Source organism: Pongo abelii, chromosome 18 (assembly GCF_028885655.2).
Source record: "Pongo abelii isolate AG06213 chromosome 18, NHGRI_mPonAbe1-v2.0_pri, whole genome shotgun sequence".
NCBI lineage: Eukaryota > Metazoa > Chordata > Mammalia > Primates > Hominidae > Pongo > Pongo abelii.
Genome location: NC_072003.2, coordinates 68,455,664 through 68,474,423, shown reverse-complemented (window position 1 = coordinate 68,474,423; position 18,760 = coordinate 68,455,664). Strand labels below are relative to the sequence as shown.

The 18,760-nt window shown below is 43.8% G+C and overlaps 1 protein-coding gene across 5 annotated transcripts in view; it reads right to left on the bottom strand.

Annotated features, from left to right (window-relative positions):
• TANGO6 (transport and golgi organization 6 homolog) overlaps nt 1–18,760 on the bottom strand; it is a 242,660-nt gene that overhangs the window by 105,055 nt on the left and 118,845 nt on the right. For 3 of the 5 annotated variants that reach the window (XR_010137850.1, XM_024233267.3, XM_054534041.2), the window contains exon 15: nt 5,253–5,393. Coding sequence is in view for 4 of the 5 variants with exons in the window: in XM_024233267.3 (XP_024089035.2) it covers nt 5,253–5,393 (141 nt within the window). In the remaining variant the exon portion in view is untranslated. Of the gene's footprint in view, nt 1–4,099; nt 4,214–5,252; nt 5,394–18,760 lie in introns of those variants that run through there. The other 2 variants (XM_063717734.1, XM_054534042.2) reach the window with 2 other exon arrangements.

Sequence of the window (18,760 nt, the reverse complement as noted above, 5' to 3'; positions counted from 1 at the left end):
AAAATACAAAAATTAGCTGGACGCAGTGACACGCACCTGTAGTCCCAGCTACTCGGGAGGCTGAGGCTGGAGAATCCCTTGAACCTGGGAAGTGGAGGTTGCAGTGAGCCAAGATCACATCACTGCACTCTGGCCTGGACGACAGAGCAAGACTCCGTGTCAAGAAAAAAAAAAAAAATTCATATACTTCAGGCTGGGTGCTGTGGTTTACGCCTTAATCTCAGCACACTGGGAGGTGGAGGTGGGAGGACTGCTTGAGCCCAGGGGGTCGGGATCAGCCTGGGGAACACAGCAAGACCCCATCTCTATAAAAAATTTAATAAGTAGCCAGGTATGGTGGCGCACACCTGTGGTCCTAGCTACTCGGGAAGCTGAGGGAGGCAGATCAGACTGACAGGTCAAGGATGCAGTGAGCCATGATCGCACCACTGCATTCCAGCCTGGGCAACAGAACGAGACCCTGTCTCAAAAAAAAAAAAAAAAAAAAGAAATTCATATACTTTATATACTTTACTGTATATATGTATTACCTCAATTTTTTTTAATGGAAAGAAAAAACGCTCCTGCTGATTTTGCACCATGATCTAGTGGCAGGAAGACAAGTAGGTGTGGCTAGGGAACTAGCGTGATGCAGAGAAGTAACACAGTGTACTGCACCCTGCTCCCACGGGTGGGCCACATTCTCCCACCAACTCCCCCCACTGCAGAGAAGAGGTAGAGGTGGGGAGAGAGCAAGGCCTAGGCTGATGGAACTAGGGGACTTATTAGAGAAGCTTTACCAAGTGGCTGTTCACAGCATTTCCACAACACTAGAAAACAAAGAATTTTGGCTATGTTGTTAAATTGGGCTTTAATGTTATTCAAAGGATTTCAACACACCACTTCATCTATGCACCAGGACAAGCTGATGATGTGAAACAGAAACCAGCAGTTAAAGCTAAGGCTATGTTTACAGTTGGACACTGAAGAGTAGGCTACAGAAAGAAGGGAACTTTGAGAATTAGTGGAATTTGCTTTGAAATGCCAGAAGGCTGTTTTGGAAATTGGGCTAATTATAAGAGCATGTAAGGAGGAGTAAGGCCTCACTTCAACTCTATCCAGCCCTTCATCCCCACCTCCACTTTCACCCCAGGAAATGATCTGGACTGGCCAATGGGGACTCTGAAATATGTACTTTTAATATTTATCATCCCAAAGGTAGAGGTCTACCAGAGAAAATACATGTTACGTTGATGTTGTCTATGTATGGTTTATATTCTTCTCAGCTCTGATAATCCCAGTGGTACACCCTTCACACCTACTATGAGAGAATGGTTTATTATAATGGTGTACTTGTCTGGCATGTTTTAGATCCAAATTCAGAACTAAGGCAAATACAGAAAGTTCATCTTTCTTCTTAGAAAAAAATGTATTTTTAAATTTCACTCTCAGCTGGGTGCAGTGGCTCACACCTGTAATTCAAGCACTGTGGGAGGCCAAGGCGGGCAGATCACCTGAGGTCAGGAGTTCGAGACTGGCCTGTCCGACATGGTGAAACCCTGTCTCTACTAAAAATACAAAAATTAGCCGGGCGTGGTGGTGTGGGCCTGTGGTCCCAGCTACTCGGGAGGCTGAGGCAGGAGAATCGCTTGAACTCAGGAGGCGGAGGCTGCAGTGAGCCAAGATGGCGCCATTGCACTCCACTCTGGGTGATAGACATCTCTTTTTTTTTTTGAGACGGAGTCTGGCTCTGTTGCCAGGCTGGAGTGGTGAAATCCCAGCTCACTGCAACCTCTGCCTCCCGGGTTCAAGAGATTCTCCTGCCTCAGCCTCCTGAGTAGCTGGGACTACAGGCACGTGCCACCACGCCCAGCTAATTTTGTATTTTTAGTAGAGACGGGGTTTCACCATGTTGGCCAGGATGGTCTCGATCTCTTGATTGTGGTCTCGGTCTCGTGATCCGCCCGCCTTGGCCTCCCAAAGTGCTGGGATTACAGGCGTGAACCACCACGCCCGGCTAAGACTCCATCTCAAAAAAAAAAAAAAAATTAAATAAATAAATAAATAAATAAATTTCACTCTCTGTGACATGAATCCATTGGTCAGAAAAAAACAAAAACAAAAACAAAATAAATTTCACTCTCAAGTAATTCTCCTTTCACTGATAAAAGGATTTAAGTGGTTGGAGACCTAGGTTCTATCATCCTTAGCCAGAACAGTCACCTAGAAATTAGGAAAATTAAGGGCTATGTCCGTACAAACAGTGCATGGCTATATGGAATTTCTATAAATCCTCTGACGTGCTGATGAAGGAGGAATTCAGTGTGATCTGATGCAAGTGGCAAAAAGCTACCCCACCTCCACTTTGTTCTCCAAAATCTTCACCTACCGGATAAAGAGTAAAATTTACAAGTTTTACTACAGCTCACAGACAAATTGCCCAAGCTGAAGTTGAGATTATATCTTCTTTTTCTGCCTTAGATAATAGGCTAGTGAGCATATAATGGAATTACTAAAAAGCCAAGGACAAATACAGCAGTACCTAAGAAGTGCTGATATAACTTAAAGAATAAAAGAAGTGTGGCACTGTTATTAAGCCAAATATTAACCACCAACAGCTATACTTTATAACACAATCTGATATAGGCCATGCATGACAAGAACACAGTCCTAAAACGGAACCTCATTCTCAAAATTCAATATGGCCGCTAGCTGGCTCAAATGGATACTGTACACCACTGGCTCTCACCTGTATGATTGATTTGCCTTATTTTAAGGCTTCTAGTGATATTCAGTGTGACAGCTAATGGTTAAGTCTATGGAGCACAGGTTAAATAAATGAATCTTCTCTCAATTCTATGTTATATAGCCCAGTATAAAAATATTCAAAGTATACTTGCTGGCTTATGGAGAAATTCATCTTAATTTAACCTCTCTCTTCAGAATGAACTATTGTTTTCTTTGTCCTTGTTCCCTAGAGTCCCACCTCCTAGCTTCATATGAGCACTCAAAAAACAGCAAAAAATATTTGTTTTCCTTCATTTTTAATCTTTAAGAAATGTTTAAATCTTTTTTGCGTAGGCAAAAATAAAATTTTACTGAGCCCTTATTGTATGCCAAATACTATTGTAAGAATTACCTTATTTAATCTTTACAACAGCCCTATGAGTTAAGTGTTATTAATATCCTCATTCTGGCTGGGTGCAGCGGCTCATGCCTGTAATCTCAGCACTTTGTGAAGCCAAGGTGGGAAGACTGCTTGAGGCCAGGAGTTCAAGACCAGCCTGGGCAACATGGTAAAACCCCATCTCTACAAAAATACAAAAATTAGCCAGGCGTGGTGGCATGTACCTCTAGTCCCAGCTATTCAAGAGGCTGAAGTAGAAGGATACCTTGAGCCTAAGAGGTCAAGGCTGCAGTGAGCCATGACCGTGCCAATGAACTCCAATGTGGGCAACAGAGGGAGACACTGTTGCAAAAATAACAACAACAACAACAACAAAAACCAAACTAATAATATCATCATTTTACACATTAGAACGCTCAGGCACCCAAGGTTAAGAAATGTTCCCCTCAGCTGGGCGCGATGGCTCATGCCTGTAATCCCAGCACTTTGGGAGGCAGAGACAGGAGGATTACTTGAGCCCAGGAGTTTGAGACCAGCCTGGGCAACATAGTGAGACCTTGTCTCTACAAAAAATAGAAAATTAACTGGGTATGGTGGCATATGCCTGTAGTCCCAGCTATGTGGGAGGCTGAGGAGGGAGGATAACTTGAGTCCAGGAGGTTCAGGCTGCAGTAAGCCATGAATGCACCACTGCTCTCCAGCCTGGGTGGCTGAGTAAGACCTTGTCTTGAAAAAAACAAAAAAAAAGAAAAGAAAGAAACATTTCCCTGACCACATAGCCAATAAGAAGCAGAATGGCTCATGCTTATAATCCCAGCACTTTGGGAGGCTGAGGTGGGAGGATTGCTTGAGTCCACGAGTTTGAGACTAGCCTGAAAACATAGTGAGACCCCACCTCTACCGAGAAAAAAAAAAAAAAGCAGCAGCAGTTCAGGATTTGAAGTGAGGCAGTGTAAGTCTAGAGCCTATCCCTTAACTACTATTGTCAGTTTATACAGCCTAGAGTAACTTCCTTCAAGTTGGTGGTTCAGTTCTCAGCACTATCACTTACCAGCTGAATGAGTCTTGGACAAATTGCTGAAGATGTTTGAGCTACGGTTTCTTCATCTGTAAAACAGGTTTAGTAACAGCCTGTTTACAAGATTTGTTGGGAAATTAGATGAGAATATATATATGGACAACCTGGCACGCAGTAGACATTCAGCAAGAGTCAGCACTCTTCCTTCCCTGCTTGACATTCCTCTTCTTTATTTCTGAGTCTCGCTCTGTTGCCCAGGCTGGAGTGCAGTGGTACAATCATTGCTCACTGCAGCCTCGACCTCCCAGGCTCAGGTGATCCTCCCACCTCAGCCTCCTGAGTAGCTGGGACTACAGGTGTGTGCCACCACTCCTGGCTAATTTTTGGTAGAGATGGGGTTTTGCCACGTTACCCAGGCTGGTCTTGAACTCCTGCCAGGCCTAAAGTGATCCTCCCAAAGTGCTGAGATTACAGGTGTGAGCCACGGTGCCCAGCTGATATTCCTCTACTTTTTGTGCTTGCTGCTGCTCAAGTGTGAGACTTCTAATTCCAGCTCCATTGAAAATCAGGGCCCAACACAGCTCCCGGGGAAGCAGACTAAGCAGTTTTTTGTTGTTGTTGTTATTTTTGAGATGGAATCTCATTTTGTTGCCCAGGCTGGAGTGCAGTGGCATGATCTCGACTCACCACAACCTCTGCCTCCCAGGTTCAAGCAATTCTCCTGCCTCAACCTCCCGAGTAGCTGGGATTACAGGCGTACACCACCAAGCCCAGCTAATTTTTGTATTTTTAGTAGAGACAGGGTTTCACCATGTGGACCAGGCTGGTCTTGAACTCCTGACCTCAGGTGATCCACCTGCCTCGGCCTCCCAAAATGCTGGGATTACAGGCAGGAGCCACCGCACCTGGCGAGAGACTAAGCAGGTTTAAGAAAAAGGACATTGTTGCTTTCAGTCTCATAGTAGGCATCTGAATATTTCCTAAATTCCTAAATGGGTACTAGTTCATCCCAGCACTCAAACTACCCTCACCACACTAGTGTAACAAGCCCCCAGGTACACACATTTTAGTTTCAAAGTCACACTGATCCTCCACCCTTTTCCAGGTGGATGAAACAAGAAAACTCACCTAATGCCCTGACGATTCGCATAAGGACTTCCCCGACTTTCATTCTGGTCTCTGGTGTGTGCTTGTCTTTGCCGCTGTCATATTGAGCCAACAAGTCCGGCAAGATTTTCTCAGGATAGATGTCTGAGAGAAGGGCAACCCCTGGGGTTGAAAACAAAAAGAAAGGATTCATTACTGTTTAGGAGCGAAAGGCAAATAAACCAGTCACCCTGTGATGGGATGAACACAGAGACGCTGAAAACCATCTCTACAGCTCTCCCAGCAAGGGCTGCCTATTGTTTGGAGAGTCAGCACAGTGAGTGGAACGAAGATGGGCCTGGTAGTTGAGACTCCTGCGTTTGTCTAGTCCCAGCCTGATACGATCTCTAAGGTCACTCCCAGCACTGACGTTCTATGATCCAGGCAGTGCCTCCTGCCTTTGCTGCAGTTCTCCATTCCTGTATAATTTCCCTCTGTAGAACTGCCAGTGATGGGAGCAATTTCCACAAGGAAACATTTTCAGAGCATCCTGGACATGATCAATATTAGATCTAAGCTCATGGCTGAGTTTCCTAATCAACAGAAATAGGGAAGACCCTGACCCTGAGTCCCCCCTTCATAGGACTTGCTGATCCTCTCTCCCATCCACAGCAGCGCCTTCTAAATGTGTAGCCTGGAACAGTGTTATCATAATCTGAGCCCAGCCCCATACTCAGCAACCTTTTTAGGGGTGGCAGGGAGGTGAGAGATGACCAGACAGATCCAGAACAAAACCCCTGGTCGGCCTCAAAACTATATAACTGCAAATTCTATGATTCATGTCTATACTGTTGTTTATTCCTATTTTCTCTCATTAGTCTTTAGCAGAGAACAGGAAAAAGGTTACATGCTATAAAGAAGTGACGAAAAAGAAAAAAAGTAAAGAAGGAATAGGTAGAAATAGGGGTTCCAGGATGAGAACCCACTTCTACCCCAAGCACCCTGGCCCATCAGCTCTGCTTTGGGTTTCTCCAATAATCCCCTCATTGGTCTCCCTGCTTCTACCCTTTTCATCCATTGCAGATGGAGCTCTTTGGTTTGAATCATAAGTCTGGCCCCTTCATTCTTCTGCCCAGACCCCTCCGTGGTTTCCCTTCTCCCCTGAATATGAGCAGTCCCCATTCCCTGCCTTCCTTTGTTCTCTCTCTGATCTCATCTTTTAACACTCTCCCTTGCTTCCTGGCCTCCTTGCTATTCTCCAGTAGACCAAGTGATCCTGGCCTGGAGGAGTCGGCCTCACTTCCCCTCTGTGTCGGCTGCTGCTCCTCCTGGTGGCCTCACAGCTTGCTCCCAAACCCTATCATGTCTCTGCTCACAGATCACATTTGTCACATATAAAACGGCAGCCTCCTTCCCCTGCCACTCTTTACTCCTCTCACCCTGCTTCATTTGTCTTAGCACTTAATATCACCTGACAGGTTGTGTATTTCCTTATTGTCTGCTCTCCTCCTTGGAATGTGAACTCTATAATAAAGTCAAGGATTTTCTTTTGTTCCCTGCTGTATCCCCAATGCCTAGAAGAGTCCTAGCACGTGTCAGGTGCTCAGTAACTACCTACTAAATGAATGAATGGATGAACGGATGGATGAGTAAAAAGGGTTCAAATATACAGTCCTGATATAAATTTCAGGAATTAAGAAATAGAGGATGGGGAAGAAGTAATATAAATGCTTGAGAAATCTATACTTATTTTTCATCTAAGTTTACCATTCTCGTGTTTAAACTGACAGTCTTGCAGGCAAAGTCTACGTGGAGTTTTTTATGTTATAGGTTGTGATTCCATTCTCTTCTAAACCACATCCACACTCTTCACTGGCTTCTTATCCGCCGCATCTGCTGAGCTCTGAAGGCGGAGCACCTGCTGAGGGCTGCACCTGTCTGCCCATCCTCCTTTCTGCCCTCCCCACCCCCACCTTTTCTTGCTTCCAAAGAGCCTGGGAAGTCTTTGCATGTGGTCCTAAGCCACACCTCCAATCCAGAGTCCATCTTAGGACTGAAGTCCTAAGATGGGCTCCAATCTTAGGCAAGCAGAAGCTCTGCTCTTAACAGAGATTCAGGCTGTGGCACAACACTGTTGCCAAAATGTGACACTGTAGTTGTAGTTCACTCTATTATATAAAATGACGAAGAAGTCCTTGGAGGTTCAACATGGAGTTATGGAATATTGTAGCATAGAAAAAAAGTCTGCATTGGCTGGGTGCAGTGGCTCACGCGTGTAATCCCAACATTTTGGGAGGCCGAGGTGGGCGGATCACTTGAGGCCAGGAGTTCAAGATCAGTCTGGCCAACATGGTGAAACCCCGTCTCTACTAAAAATACAAAAAGTTAGCTGGGCATGGTATTGGGCACCTGTAATCCCAGTTACTCAGGAGGCTGAGGCAGGAGAATTGCTTGAACCCGAGAGGAAGAGGCTGCAGTGAGCCGAGATCACACCATTGTAATCCAGCCTAGGCAACAATAGCAAAACTCTGTCTCAAAAAAAAGAAAAAAAGAAAAAAATGTCTGAGGCCTAAGGGTAAATGAATTGTTTGCTAAGAGAAAGAAGAGGGGGCTAGGTGCAGTGGCTCACACCTGTAATCCCAGCACTTTGGGAGGCTGAGGTGGGGGGATCACTTGAGGCCAGGAGTTTGAGACCAGTCTGGGCGACATAGGGAGACCCCATCTCTATAAAAATATTTTTTAAAAAATTAGGCAGGTGTGGTGATGCGTGCCTGTAGTCCTAGCTACTCGGAGGCCAAGGCAGGAGGATTGCTTGAGCCCACGAGTTCCAGGCCGCAGTAAGCTATGATTGCAGCATTGCACTCCAGCTGGGTGACAGAGTGAGGTCTCAAAAAAATAAAAAAGAAAAAAAGAAATAGCCTCCAACTTCTAAAAGACCTCCACAACTGCAATTCTGGCAGGTGTTATATCACTGATATATTACAAGGCCTAGTATATATTACAGATTTGCAGCTATCATAACTTTTTTTTTTTTTTTTTTGAGATGGAGTCTCTCTCTGTTACCCAACTGGAGTGCAATGGCGTGATCTCGGCTCACTGCAACTTCTACCTCCCGGTTCAAGCAATTCTCCTGCTTCAGCCTCCCAAGTAGCTGGGATTACAGGTGCCTGCCACCACGCCTGGCTAATTTTTGTATTTTTAGTAGAGACAGGGTTTCACTGTGTTGGCCAGGCTGGTCTTGAACTCCTGAGGTGATCCACCCTCCTCAGACTCCCAAAGTGCTGGGATTACAGGGGTGAGCCACTGCACCTGGCCCATAGCTGCTTTCTAAAATCAGAAGTTCTCAACTCATAAAATCTGGTGGGTGTTTCCTTTTAGGAATGTAGTCATGACTTTGCAATGGAAAACAGTGGAAAAATGGGATTTGCTTTATAAAACTTTGATCTATTTCTAGCTTTTCTGAAACCTATTACTAAAGTCCCTCCTACTGTTGTTTAACATAGTCTTTTTTTTTTTTTTTTTTTTGAGACGAAGTTTTGCTCTTGTTGCCCAGGCTGGAGTACAATGGCGTGATCTCAGCTCACTGCAACCTCCATCTCCTGGGTTCAAGTGATTCTCCTGCCTCAGCCTCCCGAGTAGCTGGGATTACAGACATGTGCCACCATACCTGGCTAATTTGGTATTTTTAGTAGAGACAGGGTTTCTCCATGTTGGTCAGGCTGGTCTCAAACTCCCGACCTCAGGTGATCCACCTGCCTCGGCCTCCCAAAGTGCTGGGATTAAAGGCATGAGCCACCGTGCCGGGCCCTTACTGTTGTTTATTCCTATTTTCTCTCATTAGTCTTTAGCAGAGAACAGTCATTTACTTCTGTGAACATACTATCCTGGCCAAATGAGCTCTGGACTTCCTCTCTGTAGTGGGCAGACATGTGATTACACATAGCATCTACTCTCTCTTCTGGTAACAACACCACCACCGTGTTCTTTTGGAGAAATATCCCTTTCTTACTCTCAGTCTGTGTGGTTTGAGTGGGCTAACTATACCCACTTTCTCCCCTCCAGGTGTGAACTTATATCCCAGGCTGGCCAATTAGGATCTTCCATTCCATCCCTACCACCATGATTGGTTCAGGAACGGGGAATGAGATTCAATCCTGAAACCCACATTGACACTACTGGGAAAGATAAATTCCACTCCCCACCACCCATTGAAGAGACTAACCTGGAGCTGCCAGTGGCCACCATGTGGAAAAAGCCCACTCAAGAATGACACCAACACAGAGGAGAGCCAGCCCGAGAGGGAGGGAGAAGAAGAAGAGACCCGATGGCATCTTTTCAGCTCCGGGACCCAGGTGTACTCCACCCACTCGACTTTCTGGATAGAAAAGCCAATAAACACCCTCTAATGCCCATACCAGTTGGACTGTTTTTCAATTAAAATAATCCTAACACACCCTTTTTCAGATTAACAATGATTTTTCAGATTTTTTTTTTTTGCTTTTCCTATAATGTTAAACTTTAAACTCATTAGGGAGCTTTTAGTTCTCCCAGTCTTCCATAAAAAGGTTGCCAAAGCAAAGCCCAGTTTCCTTGCTTCCCACAGTCCCAGATCTAACAGCAATTGTTTATCTTCCTGCTGGCCTGTTCCACAGATGGCTGCCAAATGGCTGGCTGTTTGAGTTTTACCTTCTAGGATACAGGTGCACCTATGAGTTTATAAATCCCTGGAGAATAAGAGCAGTTCCCCCTTTACCCACCAAGCAGTGAAGAGAGTCATACATGATGGTTAAGATTGTATAAAAATGAAAGGGATGAGATTTTGTGTGGCTGTTTTCATTTACTTTGAAAAAACTTTCTGTACTTTGACACTCTGTGGAAGCATGGCCATAACCTTCACATGACCCTGGGCCCATCACACTTGATAATTCCTTTGTGACTTGAAAATGGGGTAATTTCTGGGTCAGCACAAGATTCAAGAAAACATCACACATCAATCCCTTTGGCAATGAGACCCGAAGGATTGTGTGAGAGAGACATCTTTCTGCTCTGATCGTAGGAAACTAGCTATGCGTTTTCGGATGTGGTGCAACAGATGAGATATAGAGAAGGTAAAAAGTGAATCCAAACTGGGAAGAGTTCACAGAAGCATTCTGAACTTTTTTTGGAGGCAGTGCATAGAATATTGGTGAATTAACGTAACTAAAAAAATGTTAGGCGGCCGGGCGCGGTGGCTCACGTCTGTAATCCCAGCACTTTGGGAGGCCGAGGCAGGTGGATCACGAGGTCAGGAGAGCGAGACCATCCTGGCTAACCCAGTGAAACCCCGTCTCTACTAAAAATACAAAAAATTAGCTGGGCGTGGTGGCGGGCACCTGTAGTCCCAGCTGCTCGGGAGGCTGAGGCAGGAGAATGGTGTGAACCCGGGAGGCGGAGCTTGCAGTGAGCTGAGATGGCGCCACTGCACTCCAGCCTGGGCGACAGAGCAAGACTCCATCTCAAAAAAAAATGTTAGGCTGGGTGCAGTGGCTCACGCCTGTAATCCCAGCCTTTGAGAGGCTGAGGCAGGTGGACCACCTGAGGTCAGGAGTTCGAGACCAGCCTGACCAACATGGTGAAACCCCCGTCTCTACTAAATACAAAAAATTAGCTGAGCGTGGTAGCAGGTGCCTGTAATCCCAGCTACTTGGGAGGCTGAGACAGGAGAATCACTTGAACCTGGGAAGTGGAGGTTTCAGTAAGCCAAGATTGCACCACTGCACTCCAACCTGGGCAACAAGAGTGAAAACTCCATCTCAAAAAAAAAAAAAAAAAAAAAAAGGCCGGGTGCAGTAGCTGATGCCTGTAATCCCAGCACTTTCGGAAGCTGAAGCAGGTGGGTGGATCATGAAGTCAGGAGTTTGAGACCAGCCTGGCCAATATGGTGAAACCCCGTCTCTACTAAAAATACAAAAATTAGCTGGGCGTGGTGGCATGTGCCTGTAGTCCCAGCTACTCGGGAGGCTGAGGCAGGAGAATCTCTTGAACCCAGGAGGTGGAGGTTGCATTGAACCGAGATGGTGCCACTGCACTTCAGCCTGGGCGACAGAGTGAGACTCCGTCTCAAAAAAAAAAAAAAAATGTTATTACGATAACTACATGTAACAAAACAGACCGTCAACTTTGTAAAATAACTGGTTTTTTTTTCTTCCCCCAAGACTTCCCCGAAAGCCACAAACATATTTTGATCAAAACAGTGTTGACTTCAAGATGATCCCACAGCGTGTTACTCAGTGATTCTGAGTAGCAAAAGGAGTTTGGGTGTCGTGTACTTTTACTTAGTACTCTTGCATTAACAGGAAAGTCAGTCTAATTCTAAAATGTCTTTGTTAACTGGCTCTATCCCAGGGAACTGCTAAGCTATTCCTACTTCAAAACTAACCTGCCTCATTTCTCCTGAGCAGATAACAACTTCCCAAAATACCCACAGCAACCCGGAAAACCACCTACTCACTTGAAACTCACAGGTATTTCTGCCAACAAAACTACAAGAAACACAAAAACCCACACATTGTATAATTCCATTGAAATGAAATGTCCAGAATAGGCAAATCTCTATATAGGAAAAGTAGATTTAGTGGTTACCTAGGGCTGTGGTAGTTTGAGAAAGTGGGGAGTGACTGCTAATAGTTACGAAGTTTCTTTCCGGGGTGATAAAAAAATTCTAAAACAGGGGTCCCCAACCCCCAGGTTGCAGACTGGTACTGGGCATGGCCTGTTAGGAACAGGACCACACAGCAGGAGGTGAGCAGCAAGGGAGCATTACTGCCTGAGCTCTGCCTTCTGTCAGATCATTGGAGGCAACAGACACTCCCAGGAGTGTGAACCCTATTGTGAATTGCACATGCAAGGGATCTAGGTTGTGTGCTCCTTATGAGAATGGAAAGTCTGATGATCTGAGGTGGAACAGTTTCATCCTGAAACCATCCCCGCCCTCCCAACACCGCCCCGTCCATGGAAATATTGTTTACCATGAAACCAGTCCCTGGCGCCCAAAAGGTTGGGGGCCATTGTTCTAAAATTCCAGCCTGGGCAACATAGCCAGGCCCCATCTCTACAAAAATTTAAAAAATTAGCCAGATAGGCTGGGCACAGCGGCTCACACCTGTAATCCCAGCACTTCGGGAGGCTGAAGTAGGTGGATCACTTGCAGTCAGGGGTTTGAGACCAGCCTGGCCAACATGGCAAAACCCCGTCTCTACTAAAAATACAAAAATTAGCAGGGCGTGGTGGTGCATACGTGTACTCCCAGCTACTTGGGAGGCTGAGGCAAGAAAATTGCTTGAACCCAGAGGGCAGATGTTGCAGTGAGCCATAGTGCCACTGCACTCCAGCCTGAGTGACACAGCGAGACTGTCTCAAAAAAAAAAAAAAAAAAAAAAAATTAGCCAGACATGGTGGTGCATGCCTGTAGTCCTAACTGCTTGAGAGGCTGAGGCAAGTTGGTCACTTGAGCCCAGTAATTCAAGGTTTAGTGAGCTAGCACAACACCACCACACTCAAGCCTTTGTGACAAAGGGAGACCCTGTCTCAAAATTTTAAAAACTTCTAAAGTTGACTGTGGTGATGGTTACACACTCTGAAAATATACTAAAAACCAGTGTATTGTTTATTTCATTATTTCATTATTTATTTACTTTTTTTTTTTTTTTTGAGATGGAGTCTCACTCTGTTGCCCAGGCTGGCATGCAATGGTGTAATCTCAGCTCATTGCAACCTCTGCCTCCCGGATTCAAATGATTCTCCTGTCTCAGCCTCCCAAGTAGCTGGGACTATAGGCACGCACCACCACACTCGGCTAATTTTTTGTATTTTAGTAGAGATGGGGTTTCACCATGTTGGTCTGGCTAGGCAATCCATCTGCCTTGGCCTCCCAAAGTGCTGGGATTACAGGCGCGAGCCACTGCACCCGGCCTCATTTTTTATTTTTTAAGACAGAGTCTTGCTGTCGCCCAGGCTGGAGTGCTTTGGTATAATCACAGCTCACTGCAGCTTCAACTTCCCAGGCTCAAGTTATCCTCTCACTTCAGTATAGCTGGGACTATAGGTGTGTGCCACCACACATGGCTAATTTTGTTTATTTTTTGTGGAGACGAGGTCTTACTATGTTACCTAAGCTGGCCTCAAACACCTGGACTCAAGTGATCCTCCCTCCCCAGCCTCCCAAGGTGTTGGGATTATAGGTGTGAGCCAGTACACCTGGTCTGAATTGTTCACTTTAAGTGGATCAATGGTATGGTATGTGACTTATATCTCAAAAAGTTGTTATTAAGAAACTATAAGAAAATATTTCATATCTGCCCTTTTAGGTTTTTATTTCTTATTTTAAAAATTTTATTATTATTATTGTTATTTTGAGACAGAGTCTTGCTCTGTCTCAGGCTGGAGTGCAGTGGTACAATCTCAGCTCACTGCAACCTCCAACTCCCGGATTCAAGCAATCCTCCTGCCTCAGCCTCCGGAATAGCTGGGATTACAGGTGCATGCCACCACACCTGGCTAATTTTGTATTTTTAGTAGAGACGGGGTTTCACCATGTTGACCAGGCTGGTCTTGAACTCCTGAGCTCAAGTTATCTGCCCGCCTTGGCATCCCAAAGTGCTGGATTACAGGCGTGAGCTACCACACCTGGCAGGTTTTTAAAATAGAAGAAAAAGGAAGAAAATAATATAGCATATCTTAAATATAAAGGGAAATCCACCGCCAAGAGCAGAATATCAGCTTCCTTTTGTATCCAAATCTGTTTTGGTTGCCCCTGCAGGGTGAGAGTAGAAAGAGGGGGAAAATGAATTGTAACCTGTTACTTGATTAAAAAAGAAAATCAAAATCAGCTGGGCGTGGTGGTGTGTACCTGTAATCCCAGCTACTCAGGAGGCTGAGGCAGGGGAATTGCTTGAACCAGGGAGATGGAGGTTGCAGTGAGCCGAGATCGTGCCACTGCACTACAGCCTGGGTGACAGAGCGAGACTCCATCTCAAAAAATAAAAAACAAACAAAAAAGAAAATCAAGTATTTTGCATTTCATAGAATATTTTGCATTCATAAGAAAATGGTGTATTACATTTAAAAGTCTAAATTCTGTGGTAAGCCAGAAATTCTACTCTAGAAATCTATCCTAATAGGTATATTAACACAGCAGGAAATCACTTATGTACAAAATCATCACTGTAGCACTATTCGTAATAGAAAAGACTGGAAACAAATTTTCATCAACAGAAAATTGATTAAGTGATGGTCATTCATACAATGGAATATAAGGCATCCATTTAAAAAATGAATAAGGCCAGGTGCAGTGGCTCATGCCTGTAATCCCAGCATTTGAGAAACTGAGGTGGGTGAAAGAATCACTTGAGGCCAGGAATTCGAGACTGGCCAGGCCAACATAGCGAAATCCTGTCTCTACTGAAAAAAAAAAAAAAAATTAGCTGTGCATGGTGATGCATCCCTAGAATCCCAGCTACTCAGGAGGCTGAGGCAGGAGAATCACTTGAACCCAGGAGGTGGAGGTTGCAGTGAGCCAAGATCGCGTCACTGCACTCCAGCCTAGGCGACAGAGCGAGAATAATATATGTTTTATTATTTTTGTTTATAATATATATTTTTAAAAAATAATAATATGTTTTTAAAGAACTGTCATGAAATGAATTCTAAGATCTATTGTTAAGTAAAAAGCAAGATGCAAAATCATCTCTATTGAATTCAACTATTTGTGTACACTCATTGAATAATTCTGGAAGGATACTCAAGAAACTAATAATATTGATTATTTCTGGGGAGGGAAACTGGGTGACAAGGGGATAAATGTGAGAGAGAGACTTTTTATTTTTGTATCTTTTAGTAAGTTTAAAATTTTTTTTACTTTTAATTTTTTAATTTGGCAAATAATAATTGTACATATTCATAGGGTACATGGTGATGTTTCAATAGATATAATATAGTGATCAGATCAGGGTAACTAGCATATTCATCACTCAAATGTTTACCATTTCTCTGTGTTAGGAACATTTTGAATTTTGAATGATATAAATAAATACAATTTTTTTAAAAATCTGTGATAAATTTTAAAATTTATGTTTAAAACATTTTAACAAATTTGTCTTTCAAAGTAGAACAACTACTCAGCTGTTCTACTTTGTTAGTTGTAAAAAGAATTGCAACTAACATAGCAGAATGACCACAAACATTTGCATCCTCTTTCTCCTGAAATCTCGCTAAAGTGACAAGGTGTAAAAAAGGTATGAATCCACAACCAAGGAAAAAGACAATGGGATAGGTGTCAAAGGCTGAAGTCTGGGTAAATAGAACAAAACTAGAGCAAAATTATGATATGTGCATGATAGAGTTGCTGGATCTTTGGAAAATATATCAGTAAGTACACAGAAAAGGAAGCAAATGTGCAGGGAAGGCTGATGACTGCACTAGGCTCAGCACTGAATAACATCCACGTGGTCAGCAGTAAACAGTGCCCAATAATTTAGCCAAAAGTTGTGATGGGAAATGGCAGAAGTTGTTTTGAGCACGTGTGTACCTACGTGTGTGCACCTATGCGTGTGCACTAAGTCCACATCTAACATGTAGAAAGTGAGTAGGTCACGTCCAAAATTTTTTAAATGAAGAGAGGTCTGTGTAAGCATTTTATTTAGAAACAGAGAAATAATTACTAGAAGAAACTACTTTAAAAAGGAGGGGTATGAAGATGGCAATCTCTGGGGATTGGAACTAGGGTGTAAAAAGTAGGGCAAGGGGCTACGCATGGTGGTTCACACCTGTAATCCCAGCACTTTGTGAGGCCGAGGTGGGCGGATCACTTGAGGGTCAGGAGTTCAAGACCAGCCTGGCTAATATGGCGAAATCCTACTAAACATACAAAAATTAGCCAGGCGTGGTAGCCCACACCTGTAATCCCAGCTACTACGGAGGCTGAGGTGGGTGGATCACTTGAACCTGCAAGGTGGAAGTTGCAGTGAGCTGAGATTGCATCACTGCACTGTATCTTGGGTGAGGTGACAGAGTGAGACTGTCTCAAAAAAAAAAAAAAAGCACAAGGACAAGCTTTTTTGACTTTTTTTTTTTTTTTTTTTGAGACGGAGTCTTGCTCTGTCACCCAGGCTGGAGTGCAGTGGTGCGATCTCGGCTCACTGCAAGCTCCGCCTCCTGGGTTCACGGCATTCTCCTGCCTCAGCCTCCCAAGTAGCTGGGACTACAGGCGCCTGCCACCATGCCAGGCTAATTTTTTTTTTTTTTTTTTTTTTTGTATTTTTAGTAGAGACAGGGTTTCACCATGTTAGCCAGGATGGTCTCCATCTCCTGACCTCGTGATCCACCCGCCTCGACCTCCACCCGCCTCGACCTCCCAAAGTGCTGGGATTACAGGCACGAGCCACCGTGCCCGGCCGCTTTTTTGACTCTTTATTTTATTGTTATTATTTTTTTGAGACAGAGTTTTGCTCTTGTTGCCCAGGCTGGAGTGCAATGGTGCAATCTTGACTCACCACAACCTCCGCCTCCCAGGTTCAAGCAATTCTCCTGCCTCAGCCTCCTGAGTAGCTGGGATTATAGGCATGCACCACCACGCCTGGCTAATTTTGTATTTTTAGTAAAGAAAAGGTTTCTCCATGTTGGTCAGGTCTCGAATTCCCGACCTCAGGTGATCGGCCCTCTTTTTTGACTCTTTAAAGACTATCTTCAAAGTAATCAATAAAAATAAGTTCATTTAAAAAACTAGAAAGAAGATATGAAAATGTACATTAATCTCTAGTGGGAGCTCTAATTAAAAAGAATAACAAATGATGGTTAACAGAAGTGGGAAGGCACAATAAAATTTTCCTCCTGATTAAGAAAAGAGAATCACCAGTCTGATTGTCCTCTCTTGCAGATCTAAGTCACAAAGATAATAAAGAACTCTGAAGAGAAGGAAACACCACCCTTAGCAGGATACTTCAGTTGTTGCGCATGTGAGACCTTTTATTATGATGGAAACTAACAATAATTTCAGCTCTAAGAATTCAGGAAGTTGCACAAACTGGGGAAGTTGGTTATTAAATAAAGGAAGTATGGGGAACTCAACTGAATAGCTGGGCTGTCTTTGTAATTAGAGTAAATGATTACATCTAGCATGCCAATTTGATATTTAGCTTCTCTAAAGCTCCAAAGTTGTGTTAACTGTGGACAGGCCCCAACAAATTTATAAAGATTCAGGATAAGTGAATGTTACTTAGGCCTGAGGAAAAAACAGGGTTAGACTAAAGAGCTACTGAAGCATCCTGCCAAAGGGTGATATTTTCTCCTCTTCAGAATTCTTTATTATCTTTGTGACTTAGAGCTGCAAGAGAGGATAATTACAGATTGGTGATTACCTTAATCAGCAGGAAAATTTATTTGTGCCTGACCATTTCTCTTAACCATCATTGACTGTTTTCTTGAAAATTTGTAAGAACCATACCCAGTGTCTGTCTCTTTAAATCAGGATCTAAATAATATATCTGAACACTAAGATGATGCCAATATATTTCCTTAAAGTGTTTTCTAATTCCCATTTTGGAGGGGAAAAAGTAAAAACATGTGAATAATCTATATTTACTGACAGCCATATTTACTGGAAGCCATTCGGATGATGAAATATTATTAATAAATAAAAACATAACAGCAAAGACACTAATACTGAATGTTTTCAATATGCCATGTACAGTCCTAAGCACTTTACATGCATTCATCCATTAATGTTCCCAACAATCATTTGAAGTGGATACCACTGTAATTCCTTGAGAGAGAAGCTGAGGCACAAAGAGTTGAGGAACACAGAGGTGAAAATATGGCCCAAGATGACACAGCTGCCATGTGGTGGGGCAGGACTGCAAACCTGCATGCTCAATCACTCTGCTACATGACAGCCGACCTGGCAGCAGTGCCTCGGAGAAAATAACTACCAGAATCATACTAGCTTTGCAAATCCTAACCCTCAAGATAGCAAACTTCACAGTTTCAAGTATATAAGGTCAGCCTCACTCCAAAAAAAATCTTTCTCATGGACTCCAAGGTCAGCATAAGGAGAGGAACTCTGCATCCCACATGCACAGCCAGCATCCCCCACTGCGGCTAGCTGGGCTTCACAGGGACTGCTTTGTTCCTAGTTGATATCTTTGTTTAGTATGTGGAAAAGGGAGGTAGTGATGTTAATGAAATTCACGAATGATTCTAACTTGAGGTGCTGCCAACATTAGGGATAACGGAAAAGCCATATGAAAGAAAATGAAGAACTTGGATTTTAATGAGTTTCAGTTTTTTAACCAGTGATTCTCAAACACCTCCACTCCACAACATCTTTATAGGCTACTGCAAGCCCCCTAAATCTCTTGTTCTACTACACTCAAACAAATAAAATAAAACAAATCCAAAAACACAGCTGGAGACACAGTGGCTCATGCCTGTAATCCCAGCACTATGGGAAGTTGAGGTGGGTGGATCACTTGAAGCCAGGAGTTTGACCAGCCTGGCCAACATGGTGAAACCCCGTC